Source organism: Mustela putorius, unplaced genomic scaffold (assembly GCF_011764305.1).
Source record: "Mustela putorius furo isolate JIRA1106 unplaced genomic scaffold, ASM1176430v1.1 tig00000680_pilon_pilon_pilon, whole genome shotgun sequence".
NCBI classification, from domain to species: domain Eukaryota; kingdom Metazoa; phylum Chordata; class Mammalia; order Carnivora; family Mustelidae; genus Mustela; species Mustela putorius.
Window position 1 is genome coordinate 3,010,808 of NW_025421442.1, and position 17,534 is coordinate 3,028,341.

Below are 17,534 nucleotides of genomic sequence, written 5' to 3' on the forward strand. Positions count from 1 at the left end.
TCTGGTGACGTTTTCCTGGTGTCTTGTGGTCTGGTGGGGCCCATCTTCTAGGAGATCCCCTAGGAAGTCCCTGGGATGCATCCCTGCAGGTCCGATGCTGTTTTCTGTAGCTCGGGGTCTTGAGAAATGGCTTGGTTGGGCCCTAAATCCCTGGCTCATGTTTGTCTTGAATTTTGTGAATATACTGTTTCCTTGTGTTTCTGTTGAAACGTCTACTCCCACTTTGACTTACTTTCCTTGTTACACACTTGGACTTGTTAATCAAAGGCTTGAATGATTTTTGAAATACATAAAGTCTAGTCGTTTTGCTCTGAGGGGTCTCTGGTGACTATCCTGGATTGACTTTTTTCCCAGGAACATCTGTACCTTTTTGATAGATGGATTCAGGTTTTCTTTTGTTTTCAGGAAGTTTCATTGCATGTGAGTTGTAAGTATTAGTCTGTTAATTGCTTTTTCTCTGCAGGAGCTTCAGTTGTACGTTTACTAGATCTTCTTTGTCCGTCCTCTTGGACACCTATTCTCGCATTTGTGTCATTAGCTCTTTACTCCATCTTTGTTCTCCTACTTGTTTTCCTTCTTTGGTGTCCTTACTGGCGCAGTAGAATATACTCTCTTAAGCATGTTGCTTGTCTTCCTTAAGATAACTTTTTCTTCAATATCTTTCCTGAATTAATTTAGCTCTTATTTCACATCTTGGCTTTTTGTCCATTTCTGTTTTTTGAGTGTTGAATTTCTGATTTGGGGTATTCCTTTATGTCTGCACGTGCTTATTTTATGATATTTGATTCATGTTGGGGTGTAGCTACCAGTCTTTGATTGTTGGTTGTTCTTTGGGGAATGGTTTATCAGCTAAAATGTTTTCTTTCTCTCTTTCTTTCTTTCACTTTTTCCTAAAGACTTTGTTTGAATGTTGCCTGCCATTTTCTGAGCATTGGAAATTGAATAGAATAAAAAGTCCAGAGAGTGTTCCCTGTGTAAGTGCCTGTGTAAAGATGTCCTTTTATTTAAAAAAAATTTTTTTTCTTTTGGTGCCAGAACCTGGGAACAAACCATAAACATGTCCTTTTAAAATAGTAGGTGGAGGATGAGCTATTTGAGAAATGGAACATATGGACAGGAAGGAAACAGGTTAATTCCATATCACTGTGTTGTAGAAATATATTTAATTAAAAACTAATGCAAAAGACGTAGTATAAAATTCTCTCAGGAATATATAAACAGTTTTTGAATCAAGGAAAATTACATTGGTTTGATTTACCTAAAAATCCAAAACATCTGAAACAGAATATTTTAACGTTAAGATACATGAAAATTGGGACACCTGGGTGGCTCAGTTTGTTGGGTGGCTGCTTTCGGCTCGGGTCGTGTTCCTGGGGTCCTGGGATGGAGTCCCACATCTGGCTCCTGGCTCAGCAGAGAGCTTGCTTCTCCCTCCCACTCTGCTTGCTGCTCTCCCTACTTTGTAATCTCCTTCTCTGTTAAATGAATAAATGAAAAACCTTAAAAAAAATTCTTTAAACAAACAAAAATACACGAAAATTATAAGAAAACACTGAATTTTCTTCTTCTTCTTTTCTTTCTTTCTTTTTTTTTTTTTTTAAAGATTCTACTCATCTATTTGACAGACAGAGATCACAAGCAGGCAGAGAGGCAGGTAGAGAGAGAGGGGGAAGCAGGCTCCCCGCTGAGCAGAGACACCCCCCCCCAAACGTGGGGCTCGATCCCAGGACCCTGAGATCATGACCTGAGCCGAAGGCAGAGGCTTTAACCCACTGAGCCACCCAGGGGCCCCAAATCTTTAACAAAAGCACTGATATCAGATGATATGAAGCATAGAATCTAGTTGACAAAAAAGATATGAGTAGTCAGTTCACAGAAAACAGCACAAATGGCCAGTAATATGCAATGACTGACCCATAATCAAGAAAGTGACAGGATGAGGATTTTCATTTGCGAAGACTGGCATTACAAGTTGTCAGATATGGGTATTTTTGTACTTGGTTGGTATATACAGGTATTTTATATACGTGGCAAGTAAGATTGGCGCTTTTTTGAAAAGCTTGTTTTTTCCCTGTTAGTTTCTCAGCGTGACCCTCTTTGACCTGACTGGGCCAGCTCCGGGGTCTCTGGGAGGAAGTACTGGAACTGTGGTCCGGAGCGTCGGTGTGGGAGCACTTAGTGCGCAGCAGTGAGACTTGCGAACAACTTGAACTTCCCTAAGAGCGAGAGGAAGTAAAAAGTGGTGGGAAATGGCTCCTTGGAAATATTTCCAAGGAGCGTTAGAAGCTGTAGACAAAAGGCCGTTTGTGGCTACTTCAGCGTAGCTGGTCGAAGGAGCCCCTGAGGTCGGGCCCCGGCTGCTGGGAGGAGCGAGGAGAGGGTTTGCTCCGAAGACTTCTGCACTACCGGAGCGTGTCTGTTTCTGGCGCGCAAGTGCCATCACTGCAGCATTGTCAGGCGCTGGCCCCCTGCCCTTGGGGGAGGCTGGGTGCTGACCACGGCCTTTGCTGTGCAGGTGGCCTCTGCGGAGGGCATGCTGTATGCGCTGACTGTGCCCCACCTGCGGCTGCTCTCCAGGACTGCGGTGTTTCCAGGCAGCCCCACCAGCCTCCTCTGCTCTCCTGACTGCCAGTGGGTGTTCGCTTCGACCCAGGACTCAGACCTGGGCCCAAAGGTCAGTGGGGAGCTGCGCCCTCCCCTCCGGGGTCCTGGCTTTGTGCATATAAGGTGGTGGGTTCTGTGCCCACGTTTGTGGACCAGTAATGGACCAAGGCTGCCAGCAGCACCTGCAGACAGGATGGTCCGGGGACAGAGGAGTCATCAGGAGCAGACTTCGAGTGGGGAGGACAGGAATCCAGAGCAAGACATTGGAGACAAAAGCACACCAGTGACGTACACTGCTCAGAACTCCAAGAGCCCTTAAAAAAACACCACAGAGCCATTGATTCAGTTGTCCTGTCAGAGTACTGACACAGCTGTCCTGACCCGGTACTGGTGTGCAGGCTATTTGCGGCGGGGCCTGACTGAGCAGTCTGGAGAGCAAGGCACACAAGGGACATGGGTGACCCTGTAAAGACAAAGTGATGTCACCGGTTGTGGGTTTGCGGCCCTCCTGGGTGCTTCTCTGTGGCATGGACCATGTGGTGGTGTTTCCTCAGGTGTTCTACACTCGCTCCCTGCTCGCTCCGGTGGAAGAAGAGCCTCCCGTCTCTACCACTCTGCCCATCTGGCAGATTTCCAGAGCCTGCTGGGCCCCTGACGAGACGGCCAGGCTGATGGTGATGCACAGAAACCATGACAGCGGGCAGCTGGCCATCACCACCTATGAACTGGAGGCCAAACAGTCCCAGGAGGGAGTGGACGTTGTGGGTAAGGGTCCCTGAGCCAGGACCATGCCCTTTGCAAGGTGGTTTCCTTTGGGGCACTTTTCTTCCCTCTCAGTGAATACAGGGCCCAACAAATGTCTTGTTTGTGCATGTACTGGCCGAGTGGTTGAGTGCGTGCCAGGCCCTCTGGGTGGCCCTGGGATCCAGACACTACCCACTGGCCACTTACAGTCTTGCCTCTCCTCACTGTCTTGTCACAACTGTGGCAAACACAGTCTTTTGGTGCTGAGCGTGCACAACTGAGTGTGCCACAACTGTAGCTTCCCCAGGGAGCTCGCAGCCAGCAGGAAAACAAGATCTGTCATCTCTTTTTCTGCCTTCCCTGTCTCCCAAACTCCACTTCAGGGCCACTGGCCTGCCTTGTGGCCCCTAGCATTTTTTCTTTAGTATTACATTAATTTGTTTTCATGTCATCTTTTGACCGTAAACTTTACTCTGAGATTTTTTTTTTTTTTTTTAAAGATTTTATTTATTTGTCAGAGACAGAGAGCGGGGAGAGAGTGAGCACAGGCAGACAGAATGGCAGGCAGAGGCAGAGGGAGAAGCAGGCTCCCCGCCGAGCAAGGAGCCCAATGTGGGACCCGATCCTAGGACGCTGGGATCATGACCCAAGCCGAAGGAGCTGCTTAACCCACTGAGCCACCCAGGCGTCCCTACTCTGAGCTTCTTAGTAGCTGAGGAAAAAAGGGAAACAGGATGTGTACTCTGATCCCTTGTTTGATATGAGCATGAATTCTTCAAAAGAGGTAATCCCCCCCTCCCTGCTGGTAAACCATAGGAAATGATCCAATTCATTAAAAAAAAAAAAATGCTATTCAGTATAAAAGAGTATCATCAGTAATAGCTTTTGGCAGATGTTATAAATGTCATAGTTCTCATGGGGCTCTTCTCACATCACCCTGGTGTAGCTGGGGAAGAGCAGGGGGGGCATCCCCTGGGAGGTACTTGTGTCAGATATTGTCACTTCCACATGCATTTTGCCTCAAATCTTTACAGTGCCCTTAAGTAGGGCACCGTCCTCCATACTGGAGAGTGGATGACTGGGCGGCTTCAGGGAGTAACTGCATGTGCCACCACAAAGGTGTTGCTCTTGTCAGCATCCCACGGCATCTTGGGTGAGGCACATGTACTCCACACCCCGAGTTGCTACTGAGAGATGACAGTCCGTGTGTTTTCATTTCAAAAAGTACAACAGATTGCAAGTTTCCTCCTGCCAGACACCATGACGCCTCCTCACCTCATGAAGGCCCACGGCTCTCAGGTGATCCTGCTGGTGTCGGGCTTGGAGCTGGTGCTCTTCACCGTCCAGGGCCTGCAGCTGGCAGCCTTCCAGGACCACCAGAAGCCCATCACGGCCCTGTGGGTGGTGAGTGTGGGTCTGCCCGCCTGCACTGTGGCCCCAACTCCAGGGCCCACGGCTCTGCCTCACTTGGCTTCTCATTTCAAGGACGAGAGTCGAGTCCTCACTGCTTCCTTCGACCTCTCCCTGCGCGTCTACGTGTGGAGCAAGGAGAATCAGCTTCCTGTCCTGAAGAGCTGCTATCACCTGCTCGGGGGCTCCCACAGATGGGCCAGGTAACGGCTCCCAGTTCCCTTCCCTTCACCCGTGAAGCGGCCTCACCTGGCCCAGCAGCAGCAGCAGCTGGAAGGGGTGTGACTGGGACTTGGGTCTCAGCCTGGCCCATTTTCGTTATCTGGGGGCCTGAGATAAGTCGCTGCTCAGATGCCATTTCCTCCTCTGCTTAAAAACAGATGCCAGGCATCATCTTCGTTATCTCCTCTAGTGCACAAAACCGGCACCCGTGGTCGCGCCCCCCACTCTCCCAGATCAGACAGAGGCGCTGAGATACGGCTGTTTTGCCCACAGTCCGGCAGGGACGCACAGCAACACCCAGCCGGGCCCGGCCTGGACCTGCAGCCCTGATCTCCCCTCCTGCCCTAAGCCACACGATTCCAGAACCACTTCCCAAACGCAGGTGGTGTGGAGTCAGTGGGGGTGAGATGGGAAAGTCCCAGCCAGCGCAGTTTTGCTTTGAGTTCGGTCATTAGTGTTTTGGAATCATTTGTTTCTTCTTGCCAGATGGAGTTCTACAAACAGGCGGACAGATCTGCCCTGGGCTGCTCACAGTGAGGTGGCTGACCGCCTCATTCACTTGGTATGAGGTCTGGGGTGATCTCAGCTTGTCGTGGCAGACCTTTTACTGTCGCAAATGGAAAATGAAGAAACACCAAGCCCCAAACCAAATACTGAAAAAACTATATTTCTGTCACAAACCTACCTCATTTCTGAGTTTTCAATGAGTTGTTATTTGAAGATAATTATTAAAACTACTAATTAATATAGAAGAACTTCATTCCCTTTAGTAAACCAGCTCAACTTTCTGATAAGAAGTAGAGATCGAACTTAAATCTTCCGATAATCGGTGAGCTGTAACGCTCTACTGACTTGCTAAGCAAAGGATAGAGGACAGCCTGCCGCAGAATTCTGAGAAGGCTTCCGTCACTTGCTGCTTGACCCAGGATTCCTCCTTCGGTTCCTTTGACGTTCACACCTACGTTGCTGTATTTTTGCTAGTTAATGACCCTTCACGCGCTTGCCCTTCAGGCGTGGGGGCATCATGGCCTCACCATGTTGAGTCTGCCTGTGACCAGAGGCTGGCATTTGTGACAAGCCCCTTCGGTGGGCGAGGTCCCACTTAGATGCCACAGCCGCTTGGACCGTTGTGATGGCTCCTCCTCCGGCGGCGGGAAGCCTCTCCCCGCTGAGGGACACAGCGCTGACTCTTGTACTCATGGTCACTGGAGAGCGACCAGGTGGGGAGGTTGCCCTTGAGGGGCTTGTGCTCCCATTCTGGCCTCCAGATATATCTGGCCCCACTCTTTTCTACGTGTGTCCTTAAAGAATTCTCTACATCGTTACTGAGTGGTTAGAGCATCCTTTCACTGAAATAACACCGTTCTCAACTTAGCAGGCAAGTGGCACGTTTAGAAACTTCCTTTTTACATGTCTTTTTTTTTTTTTTTTTAAAGATTTTATTTATTTATTTGACAGAGACCACAAGTAGGCAGAGAGGCAGGCAGAGAGAGGAGAGGAAGTAGGCTCCCTGCTAAGCAGAGAGCCCGATGTGAGGCTCGATCCCAGGACCCTGGGATCATGACCCGAGCTGAAGGCAGAGGCTTTAACCCACTGAGCCACCCAGCGCCCCTCCTTTTTACATGTCTTTTAACTGCACCGTGTGCACTACACAATAGGACCATTGTGCTGAGCACGTAGCACTGGGAGAATCTTCCACACGTGCGTTTTTACACACTGAATTACATGGACATAGAATGGAAAATGTCCTTCACTGAACTGACTCCATCCTCAATGTGATAAATAAGTAGCACACCTAGAAATACCTTTTCAGAAGTGTGTTTTACTTAGGACCCTAGAATGGATCAAGATTTTTAATTAAGCCCCTTTCCTGATCCAGAACAGATTCCTACAGAAATCCTTAGATGTGTGGCAGTTTCTTTTGGGAGCCTCATTTGGCAACAACGAGCCCAGCAATCCTGCTGCTTCATGCTGTTCCCCATAAGGTTTTCCCAGCCCCTTTCTGAGTGCTGCAGGACATAAACAGTACTTTCTGAGAGCTTTTCAGTTTCCTAAAATGTTATCTGTGAATACATAATACATAAATAATTCTCTAAAGAAAACAGGGAAAATGGGTGTGTTAGATGTACATTTACTAACAACCCAGCCACATACCCCCACGTATCTATAACCCAGGAGATATGTTATATCCAAACAAGGACTTGTACATGAATGTTCTTAGCAGCTTTATTTTTGTTGTTTTTAGTGTGGAATTTATTCTAAGCTAAAAGGTGGTTCACAAAATCCAAAAGTGGCAATATTTTAGAAGCAGACTGTAGCCAAAACCAGCTTTTACAGGAAACTCAAGTCCTTTGTGTGGTTTGGCTGGCATGGTTGTCTCCACACGGCTCGCTCGCTGTCAGCCTCAGAGCAGCACAGTCTGCCTTCTTGGGCAAAGACAGCATCGTGGGAAGTGATGGCTCCTGTGTTGATGTCTTTCACTGAAACTGGTTGGGAACTGATGGCCTGATTCTCGGTTCTGGGGAAGTGACTACCCTCTCAAGATTGAATGAGGTATATGTTGTCTACTGGAAGTTTCTAGACTTCCTGAAATCGTAATTCGGGCAGCTACCATCAGGAGGGCACAAAGCTGATACTCCCACTCCAGAATGTGAGCGTATTTGCTAATGGTCAAGAATGAGCGCAGATCTCAACACGGATGGGGGGTGCTAGGTTGGAGAAGGTCCAGAGGTTGTGTTCCGTCTTTGTGTAAAGACTTACCTCCCTAAATCCGTGTCTTCCGCAAGTTAACACACAGCCCGTCCCTTCCTTTCGCAGTGGATTCACCCACGTGGAGAGCGACAGTGTGAGCATCGTGGGTGTGGAAGCCAGAAACATCGGGACGAGCATTCTGAGGTCATACTGTTTCAACATCCAGCGTGGCTCAGATGATTGTGTCAACTGAAGATAATCTCACTCTGGTGAAAAGCTTATCTGCATACAAACTGATTATTTTATCAACACTGGAAAAGGAAGGAGCAATTCTCATAGGCCTCTTATGGGCCACGCACTGTGCTATGTGACTTTTTTTTTTTTTAATTCTCACAACAGGCCTATGAAGAATATACGACGTTTCTATTTCTCCAGCTGGGAGCCTGACCAGTAACAGAGTCACCCATACTGGCCTGTTGTCTGGCTGCACTGCCCCCTGCCCAGGCTTATTCAGACCAGTAAGTGGGCGAGAGGAGCGGACCCAAGGAGCGCACGTTCAAGGTGCTGCGCCGGCGTCCTCATTGTCGTGTTGTTCAGATATGTAATAAAGTAAGGAGATGCTGTTTTCCCTATTCTGTCATGTGCTTTAGACACACATTAATAAATAGCTGTGTGGCGCCACACTGCAGAACCGCAGGGACACCGTTTTGTATTCTGTGCGTGTGGCACCCCCAGAGGTGGTCCGCAGGGAAGCCCCGGCTGCCGTGGGGGGCATATCCGTTGAGTTCCCAACGGCAGGCAGCAGGAGAGAAGGCTGGCTGACACCAAGGAAGGAGTTCACTGGCAGGAAATAGAGCTGCGCACTAGGTCAGAGGGAAGGCTGGAGAAGCAGACGCGGACCCCCAGGAAGCAGGCAGCAGGCATTAAGCAAGGCCTCGCCTGCCGTCGTCTGGCCGGGTGCCCCTGTGCTGCTGCCGCTGCGTGCGACGTACTGACGCTGTCTGAACACGTCCTGGCTGCTCCGATGCTCCGAACACCAGGATGCGCGTGTTTCTGGCTTCACCACATGCCCGCGCCGCCCGGGCCGGGATGGGAGAGAGGGACCTCTTCAGCTTCGATGGAGTGGCTGCCAGTTGACTTGCACTGTGAAAAAGTCTTCAAAAATAGGAAAACTTCTTGAGAGCCAATGAGGGTTAAAACCTCTCAACTACAACCTGCTGCTCCAGCTGTGCAGAACCACAACCCCGTAGCTCCTGAGCCCCGTACGGACAGGCCCACATATAGTCATTTCCCCAAAAGGAAAAAAAATCTGTGGCCTCCCCCCACCTTTAAAATCTAAGATAAGGCTTATTTTCGGATCATTTTAGGTTTACAGAAAAGCTGGAAAGGCAGTGCCGTAAGGTATATGGATATGCCTTTTGCCCGGCCTCCCCCTGGTGTGAGTATCTTACATAACAGAGATTTGGAAACCCGGGGTCCTTGTCCTCTCGAAGTCAGAACTCTGTTAATCCTAGTACAGTCCTGTCTGGTCGTCAGCGGTCCTCGTGCGTCCTGCATAAAGCCATGGAGGAAAGGGAGAGGAGACAAGAAATTCGCTAAAATAAACACGTGACACAGCAAGAAAGGAAACAGCTGTTTCATTCCGAAGACGAAGAAAGTCCAGGTAAGTTCAAGAGCAGGAGTTTTGGGTGAAGGCACATGGTAAGAGGCTGCAGCGTTGGCAAAAGAGGGAGCTCAGCTAAGGGACTGGCGAGTATAAGGGCCGCCTGAGCGGCGTGGACATGTGGCGACTAGGAAAGCAGTGGGGCCGGTTCTCATGGAAGGCCGCTGGCCAGAGCCGGGCACGTGCTGGCTGCAGCCTTAGGATGGTGGTGGGTCCGGCTCTAGTGGCCCTGCCCAGGGACACTTCTGTGGGCTCCTGCTTTGGGTGTGACGTAGGAAGCTTCTGGAGGGAGTCCTAATGGGGGCGTAGGAAGCTTTTGCAGACGGTGTGTGTGAAGTCTGGCCCCCAGGCTCTTCACAGGAAAGCAAGGTCTTTGAGGTGTGATACCACAGCCTGGGGGAAACACCGAAGTGTGTCATGCTCTCGTGTCCTGTAAATCCAAGTTCTGAGGCTTCCTTCCCTTCATATGGCAAGGACCGCTGCTGCCGGGGGAGCACGAGGGCCTCAGTGGCACCTCTGATTCCTGCCAGGAGGCTGACAGCCTTCCTCTGAGCCTCTGTTACTCCAGGTGCAGCCAAGATACTCTGTACTAAGCAGAAACAGAAAACATGAAGAACTTTCCCTAGTACCTGGCCACAAGCTAAGTCTTAACAAATTCCAAAATATTAGTTGCTAACTACAAAAATTCCTTTTTGAATAGTCCTACCAAACACACACACATACACACCATTAAAACTCACTTTTAAATAACTGATGAGTTAAAAAAATCTAAGCAGGAATTATGAAATATCTTGGAAAATAATTTTCTTAACTGGATAAAGGGAGTGTGAAAGACTGTAAACATGCCTGATGATAGGTAATCAGAAAATTTTTTACTGATGTTAAACAGTATAACAGTTTACTGTATAAACTGTTTACTGTATAAACAGTATGAACCACTATAATTAAGTATTGCCCTTGATGTACTAATAAATGAAATACTTTTTTAAATTCTAAAAAAAAAAATTAGAAATGGGTATGTGTGCTGTAATTTCTAAATAGTACTAGCTCCTTTAGAAACCTAAGAAAATCATTAGAATTAGCAAATCATGATTGGTGAATAGGTTATTTGTATACTGAAATCAGTGTAACAAAAATTAGAAAATATAGGAAAATTATTCCATTCACAATAACACCAAAAACTGTAATATCTTGGGATTTAAAAAGAAAAAAAAAACTTTACTAAAGAAAAAACACAGCTTTTCTAAAGGAATAAAGAATAGAGATAACCTGTGTTTGTGAACAGAAGAATTACTACTTTAAAGAGACCATATGTTGGAAGCAATACCAATATAATTGCTACTGTTTTTAAAATAGAGTGTAAAGAGATGATCAGATGTATACGGAGCTGTAAGAGGACAAGAGTAGCCAAGACAGTCTTGAAGGAAAAAAAGGGCAAAGGAAGGGGTAGACCTGTTCTGTGAATTATGAAGACAGAATTAAACTGTCACTGGGTAGACCTGTTCTGTGAATTATGAAGACAGAATTAAACTGTCACTGGGTAGACCTGTTCTGTGAATTATGAAGACAGAATTAAACTGTCACGGAGACAGGTGGCATCCGTGAGTGAAGAGACAATGGAGGACTGAGGCGCAGGTATGTTTGGAGGTTGGGTATACAGTGTAAGTCCCATAAGTCAGAAATGATGCTCAGTAAGTGACCTTGGAAGGACTGGCGATGCAGATGGAGTAAAATCAGATTTCTTCTTGGACCATGCACAAACTGTTTGTGTGTGTAAAGGATCTAAACAGCATTTTAAAAAAAAAAAATTTTTTTTTTTGAGATTTTATCTATTTATTAGAGAGAGAGAGAGCTGTAGCAGGGAGGAGAGGGAGAAGCAGGCTCCCCGCTAAGCAGGGAGCCCGACGTGGGACTCAGTCCCAGGACTCTCGGATCGTGACCTGAGCTGAAGGCAGTCACTCAATGAACTGAGCCACCCAGGAACCCCTAAACAGCATATTTTTAAATTATAGGGGAGGAGTTATAATTTATAAATAAAAAGTTATATTTTGTAATTGTAGGAAAATTAGAAAAGGCTTTTTAGAGCAGGATTAAATAATACAAAAGCAAATCCCATAGTGAAATAGTCTTATATCAAAATTTAAATTTTCTGTACAAGTGCCAACATAACCAAAATTAACCCATGCCATTGATAGCAAACCCCAAATTGAACTAAGAGGAAACATAATTTACAGAAGAAACCAAACCCTAAAGTATAGGGGAAAATGCTCAAAATCATAAGTAATTACAGCTGAATAAAACAATAATGACCTATCACTTTGCATTATTAGGCGGCCAAAAAAATGTAAACAGTAGGAAGCCGGATGCTGCTCCGTGTTTGCGGACGCATGGACACAGGATGGAGGACACGGGACCCAGTAATGGAGGCTGCCTCGGTCCTGTTCACATGTGAACATCTTTGGCCAATCCAAGGTAGGTGGTCCGGTGGTGCAGTTTCCAGGTAGCACTGCCTTGGCTCCCTACCAGGCCCCCACCCATCCCCTGCTCTGGTCAGCACTAAGCTGCCTTCTCTTACTTCCTGCACCCTTTGCTCTGAGGGTGTAGCTCTTTGAGGCCCTTGCTCGCTGTGGGCTCACTCCCGTGCGCCTGCAGTATGCACCATCCAGCACCCAGGTGGCTGGCAGAGAGCTCAAATGCCCTGCATCGGGTGCCTCAGCTCCAGGGGCGGGGCAGCCTGGTGTAGATGGGGTGCCAGCTGCAGGAGAGGGGCCGGTTGAGGGAACTGGAGGTAAGTTTTGTGTCCCAGCTCAGTCCACCCTTTGCATCACCCCCTCCTGTCGTGTCCAGCCCTCAGACTACATGGTGGGACCTACTGAGCCCCCTCCTGCTGAGAACAAAGGCATCCTTACTCTGCAGGTGTGACCAGAGTCCCAAAGCTGACGACCTATTCTGGATGCCTGTGGCAAGAGCCCCTCTGTTGGATTCCCTTCAAGTAGCACTTTGGGCTATCTGGGTTGTTTAGTGGGATGACCCAGACCTTCATCCCCAAGGCGATGGTCGTGGTGGTTTCCCTTGCTCATTGAAAGCCATTGCCACTAAATCACTGCTAAGAGATACCCAGTTCCTTCATGTAGGTTGTAGACACACCCTACCGTACTCGATCATCTACTAGCAGCCTTTGTCCCTGGTGTTTGTCAGTTACTATCCCAATCATCAGAACCAATCCTTTCTTTGCCTGTTGGGCCAAGAACATTAGAGAGTCAGGTGGTAATCACAGATTCCCCTTAAAGGTATTCTTGCTGTGACCCTGAAAGAACTGTCTCCACTCCCGTCTCCCGGAGCTGGGACTTACCCACAATCCCTGAGAGTGCCAGGTTGCATGAATGAGGAACAACAAAATATGCAGGGTTGCTGGCTGTCGTAATTGGGGCCACTCCGACACCTGTTGGTCCTCAGACTCCTATACTGTAGCAGTAGGGGCACTGTTCATCACTGGTAATCGGTTCAGAATGTGTGCCACATCCTGGATTGGATGATGGTATCCAGGCCACATTAAGTGTTGACCCCCTGGCCAGCACCTTAGTAACCGTTGGTAAGCCATGTCACCATCATGTCAGGCCAGTTAATCCTGGATGATGGAATGGGACAAGACCAGTGCATTCCATAGTTATGAGCTCATGGTCACACCTCCTCTGGTGGAAAAGGAGTCCTTCGTTCAGAGGCAGTGCTGTGGGATATCACAGGTAAGGCATTCTGTGAGTCTTTGGGGATGGTGCTGGCAGAACCATAGGCAGGGGCCATAAGGACAAAATACTGCCCCGTGATTAATGGTGCCGAGTTGATAGCATCAGTCTGCTGTCCACTGGACAAGCCTTCAGCTATGGTGGTAACATGAGTCTTGGTACAGGAAGTCCTTGCCATTGAGCCTATGCTTAGCTGTCATCCCGGACACTGTTCCCAGGCCTCTGCACAAGGGCCGGATGTGTGAGAAGAGTCTGCCTGGCAGCCAGAGGATGGTCATCCTGTTGCTGTATCACTGAGAGCCTTCCCTGTAGTACATGGTCTCTGGTGGGCTTTCAGGTAAGACACAAAAATCTCATGCTGTTTGCCCTCCTCCACCTTTCTTGGAACTCCAGTTGGACCCTTCTGGGTCAGCCATCTGCCACTGTCAAAAGTCCATGTGTCTCTGTACCTCCAGTCATTTTCTTCCTTATGAATGAATGACTGAGCCACTCTCAGCATGGTTCGTTTGAAGGACTTCCTTTCACAGTGTCTTTCAGGGACATCCCAAGTGGCGCTGTAATGAGGCAGCAGAGGCCCCACAGGCCATTTCCGCCAACACCCACACAACAAGCCAACCCAGTTGTGATTCACTCTGAGTCCTTTCCTCATGCTGGTTATTGGTAGGAGCCCCCCAAGAAGCATGGGAACTGTCAGGAGAGGCAGCACAGGTAGGAATCTGGGTCACCTGTTCTGTGATTCACTTGGGCCCTATGGTCCAGTCCCAAAAGGGCCATTACCATTGCACAAGAGATCGCTTCTGTGCACACTGAATTCTGTGATGGGCGGATCATATCACATCTAGCTTAGGATGGGAAACTGATCCATTCTCACTTTATGCCCTGCTGTTGGTGACTCGTTCTCATCCCTAGAAGGCACATATTTAACTCCAGAATCTTACCTCTCTGTTCTGTCTTCCCTGTTGGAGCTTTCCAGATTCCAGACAACATCCTTACCAATCCTAGATCTTGCTAGCACCTTCTGACCTGCTGAGTTCTAGGATCAAGAAGGAGGGTATCTTGTGCCACAGCTAGGGTCTGCTCTGGCTTTGTTTCTGGGCCCCTGAGAATCTGTCAGCTTCTGGGGTTACGCAGTATATGGGTCAGAGGAATATTCCCAGCTTTGGTACTTGTTGCATCCTAATTCAAATTCCAGAGACCCACAAAGTGTTATTTTCATTGTTTTTGTTCAAGTGGAGAGATACTTGAAGTACAGCAGCTTGTCCTTCACCTGAGAAGAAACATCTCGACACACCTTTTACCTTCCCAGTGCATGCCCACCCTGGCAGATGGCCACAGGTTCCTTTGAGGAACAACTGAAGGAATATTCACTGTATACATGTGTGATGGAGTTTCAGGAATGTCACTGAAGGGGCACTGACCTTCTTTTCACTGAGTGTGCGCTGGAGTATATAGATTTAGAGCTGCAAACTGGGTGGGGGGGTCCCAATTTTCTACCAAGGTGGAAGGCAACTACATTTTTTTTTCCTCTTTATATAAATAAGTTAGTTTCCTAGGGAGTTGTGGTATAACAGTCACTGCCTCAGATCCCTTCAGGTCATACAATCTTGATTGCCACTCTGACTCTGCCCATCCTTAGTCCACTGGGATGGCTTCAGATATTTTTACTCAAGTAAAATTTGTGAATCAAAGGTGAGTGCCCCAGGTAAATCTCGTCGGGTCTTAAATTCTACCTTCCCTCTTTGAACACTAGGATCCACTTTTACACATACTCCCCAGGCCCTATTATTAGGCAGGTCCTGTAATTCCTTTGTTTTTTAGGTACATTTTGCCCAAAGCAGGGTTTGTATTTCTCTCTCCAGGCTCTGCTGGTACCTGATTCTCGATACCAACCTAGAGGCAATGAAAGTGAGGTCCTCAGGAGGACAGACATCATCGTTCAAGGCATCCACCTCAGGTGAGGCCAATATGGAAGGGGATGTTTCTGCCATCAGAAAGGGTTCAGGGAAATGGGTGTGTATGTCCTGATTCTAAGATTGTCCGCCAAGTATCTCAATCCCAAATATTAGAGTGTTATTCATCCTGCAACTGGGCCTGATTTTCACTAAGACCTGCTGAGGCTGTACATGCAGACTTTCTTTCTTTCCATCCTGTGCTGACAGAAGATAAGGTTTTTTGACTTTCAGACTTTCTCTGAAGTTGGAGGATGACTATCATTTACTTTTTTTTGGTAAGCTGAAATGGTACTGAATTTCGTCCAAGTGCTAGAAGGGCAATTAATTCAGGTGGGTCACTGACAAAGAGAAATAAAACAGGAGTACCTGAGAATCTAAGAAGGTGCACCAAGTTTCTTCCCCGTATGGGCACCACATTTACAACTACAGAAGATACTTCCTTTGTAGGAACACAGAGAACGCTTAAAAAGAAAAAAGGAATATACTGGGAAGTAAATCAAGTCTCAGTGAATGTTAAATAATTAATATTCAAAGTATGTTCTCTGACCACCATAAAATTATTTTAGAAATAAATGACAACCCTCAGTTTGTTTTCCAGAGTCCATAGTCTCTCACGGTTCCTCTTCCCCTGTGATTCCCCCCCTTCATTTTCCCCTTCCTTCTCCTAATGTCCTCCATGCTGTTCCTTATGTTCCACAAAGAAGTGAAACCATATAATTGACTCTCTCTTCTTGACTTATTTCACTTAGTATCTTCTCCTCCAGTTCCATCCATGTTGATGCAAAAGTTGGGTATTCATCCTTTCTGATGGCTGAGTAATATTCCATTGTGTATATGGACCACATCTTCTTTATCCATTCATCAGTTGAAGGACATCTCAGCTCGTTCCACAGTCTGGCTATTGTGGACATTGCTACTTTGAACATTGGGGTGCATGTACTCCTTCTTTTCACTATGTCTGTATCTTTGGAGTAAATACCCAGTATTGCCATTGCTGCATCGTAGGGTAGCTCTATTTTTTTAGACACCTTTACACTAATTTCCAAAATGGCTGTACCACTTCGTATTCCCACCAACAGGGTAGGAGGGTTCCCCTTTCTCTACAGCCTCTCCAAAATTTGTTTTTTTCTTGCCGTGTTAATTTTTGCCATTCTGACCAGTGTAAGGTGGTATCTCAGTGTGGTTTTGATTTGTATTTCCCTGATGGCTAATGATGTTCAATATTTTTTCATGTGTCTGTTGGCCATTTGTATGTCTTCTTTGGAGAAGTGTCTGTTCATGTCTTCTGCCCATTTTTTGACTTGTTCTATGGCTGTTGAATTTGAGAAGTTCTTTATAGATTTGGATACCAGCCCTTTGTCCGTAGTGTCATTTGCAGATACCTTCTCCCATTCCGTGGGTTGCCTCTTTGTTCTGTTGATGGTTTCCTTTGCTGTCCAGAAGCTTTTTATCTTGACGAAGTCCCAAAGGTTCGTTTCAGCTTTTGTTGTTTCCCTAGTTTTTGGAGAAGTGTCTTGAAAAAAGTTGCTGTGGCCAGTATCGAAGGGTTACTGCCTATATTCTCCTATAGGATTTTGATGGATTCCTGTCTCATTGAGGTCTTTCATCCATTTAGAGTTTATCTTTGCGTATGGTGTAAGAGACTGGTTGAGTTTCATTCTTCTATATATAGTTGTCTATATATAGACATTTGAAGAGACATTTTTCCTGCTTTGTCAAAGATTATTTGACCATAGAGTTGAGGGTCCACATCTGGGCTCTCTGCTCTGTTCCATTGATCTATGTGTCTGTTTTTGTGCCAGTACCATACAGTTTTGATTACAACAGTTTTGTAGTATATCTTGAAACTTGGGTTTGTGATATCTCTAGCTTTGTTCTTCTTAATCAAGATTGTTTTGGCTATTCTGGGTCTTTTGTGCTTCCATACAAATTTTAGGATTCTCTTCTAGTTCTGAAGAAATATACTATTGGTAGTTTGATAGGGATTGCACTGAATTTGCAGATTGCTTTGGGTAGTATGGACATTTAACAATATTATTCTTCCAGGGCGCCTGGGTGGCTCAGTGGATTAAGCCGCTGCCTTCGGCTCAGGTCATGATCTCAGGGTCCTGGGATCGAGTCCCACAACGGGCTCTCTGCTCAGCAGGGAGCTTGCTTCCCCCTCTCTCTCTCTCTGGCTGCCTCTCTGTCTACTTGTGATTTCTCTCTGTCAAATAAATAAATCTTTAAAAAAAAAAACAAAAAAACCCCCACAATATTATTCTTCCAGTCTATGAGTATGGAATATCTTTCCATCTCTTTGTGTCATCACCAATTTCTTTCATCAATGCTTTGTATTGTTCAGAGTCTAGGTCTTTTAATTCTTTGCTTAAATTTATTTCTAAGTATTTTATTATTTTTGTTGCAAATATAAATGAAATTTTCTTGATTTTTCCTTCTGCTTTATTAGTGGACAAAAAATGCTACTGATTTCTGGATATTAACTTTGTATCCTATAGCTTTACT

At 46.7% G+C, this 17,534-nt stretch overlaps 1 protein-coding gene and 1 long non-coding RNA gene across 8 annotated transcripts in view; one reads left to right on the forward strand and one right to left on the reverse strand.

The window, feature by feature from the left end:
* LOC101679480 (F-box/WD repeat-containing protein 12) overlaps window positions 1-8,299 on the forward strand; it is a 32,005-nt gene extending 23,706 nt beyond the window's left edge. For all 3 annotated transcript variants that reach the window (XM_013049131.2, XM_045083033.1, XM_045083034.1), the window contains exons 6-10: window positions 2,516-2,674; window positions 3,159-3,369; window positions 4,574-4,752; window positions 4,834-4,961; window positions 7,798-8,299. In XM_013049131.2, the coding sequence (XP_012904585.2) occupies window positions 2,516-2,674; window positions 3,159-3,369; window positions 4,574-4,752; window positions 4,834-4,961; window positions 7,798-7,924 (804 nt within the window). In that variant the 3' untranslated portion in view covers window positions 7,925-8,299. The remainder of the gene's footprint in view (window positions 1-2,515; window positions 2,675-3,158; window positions 3,370-4,573; window positions 4,753-4,833; window positions 4,962-7,797) is intronic.
* Window positions 7,096-17,534, reverse strand: part of LOC123392885 — an 83,089-nt gene continuing 72,650 nt past the window's right edge. For 2 of the 5 annotated variants that reach the window (XR_006607579.1, XR_006607581.1), the window contains one exon: window positions 7,096-9,222. This is a non-coding gene — a long non-coding RNA (uncharacterized LOC123392885). Of the gene's footprint in view, window positions 9,924-17,534 lie in introns of all 5 variants that reach the window. The other 3 variants (XR_006607580.1, XR_006607578.1, XR_006607576.1) reach the window with 3 other exon arrangements.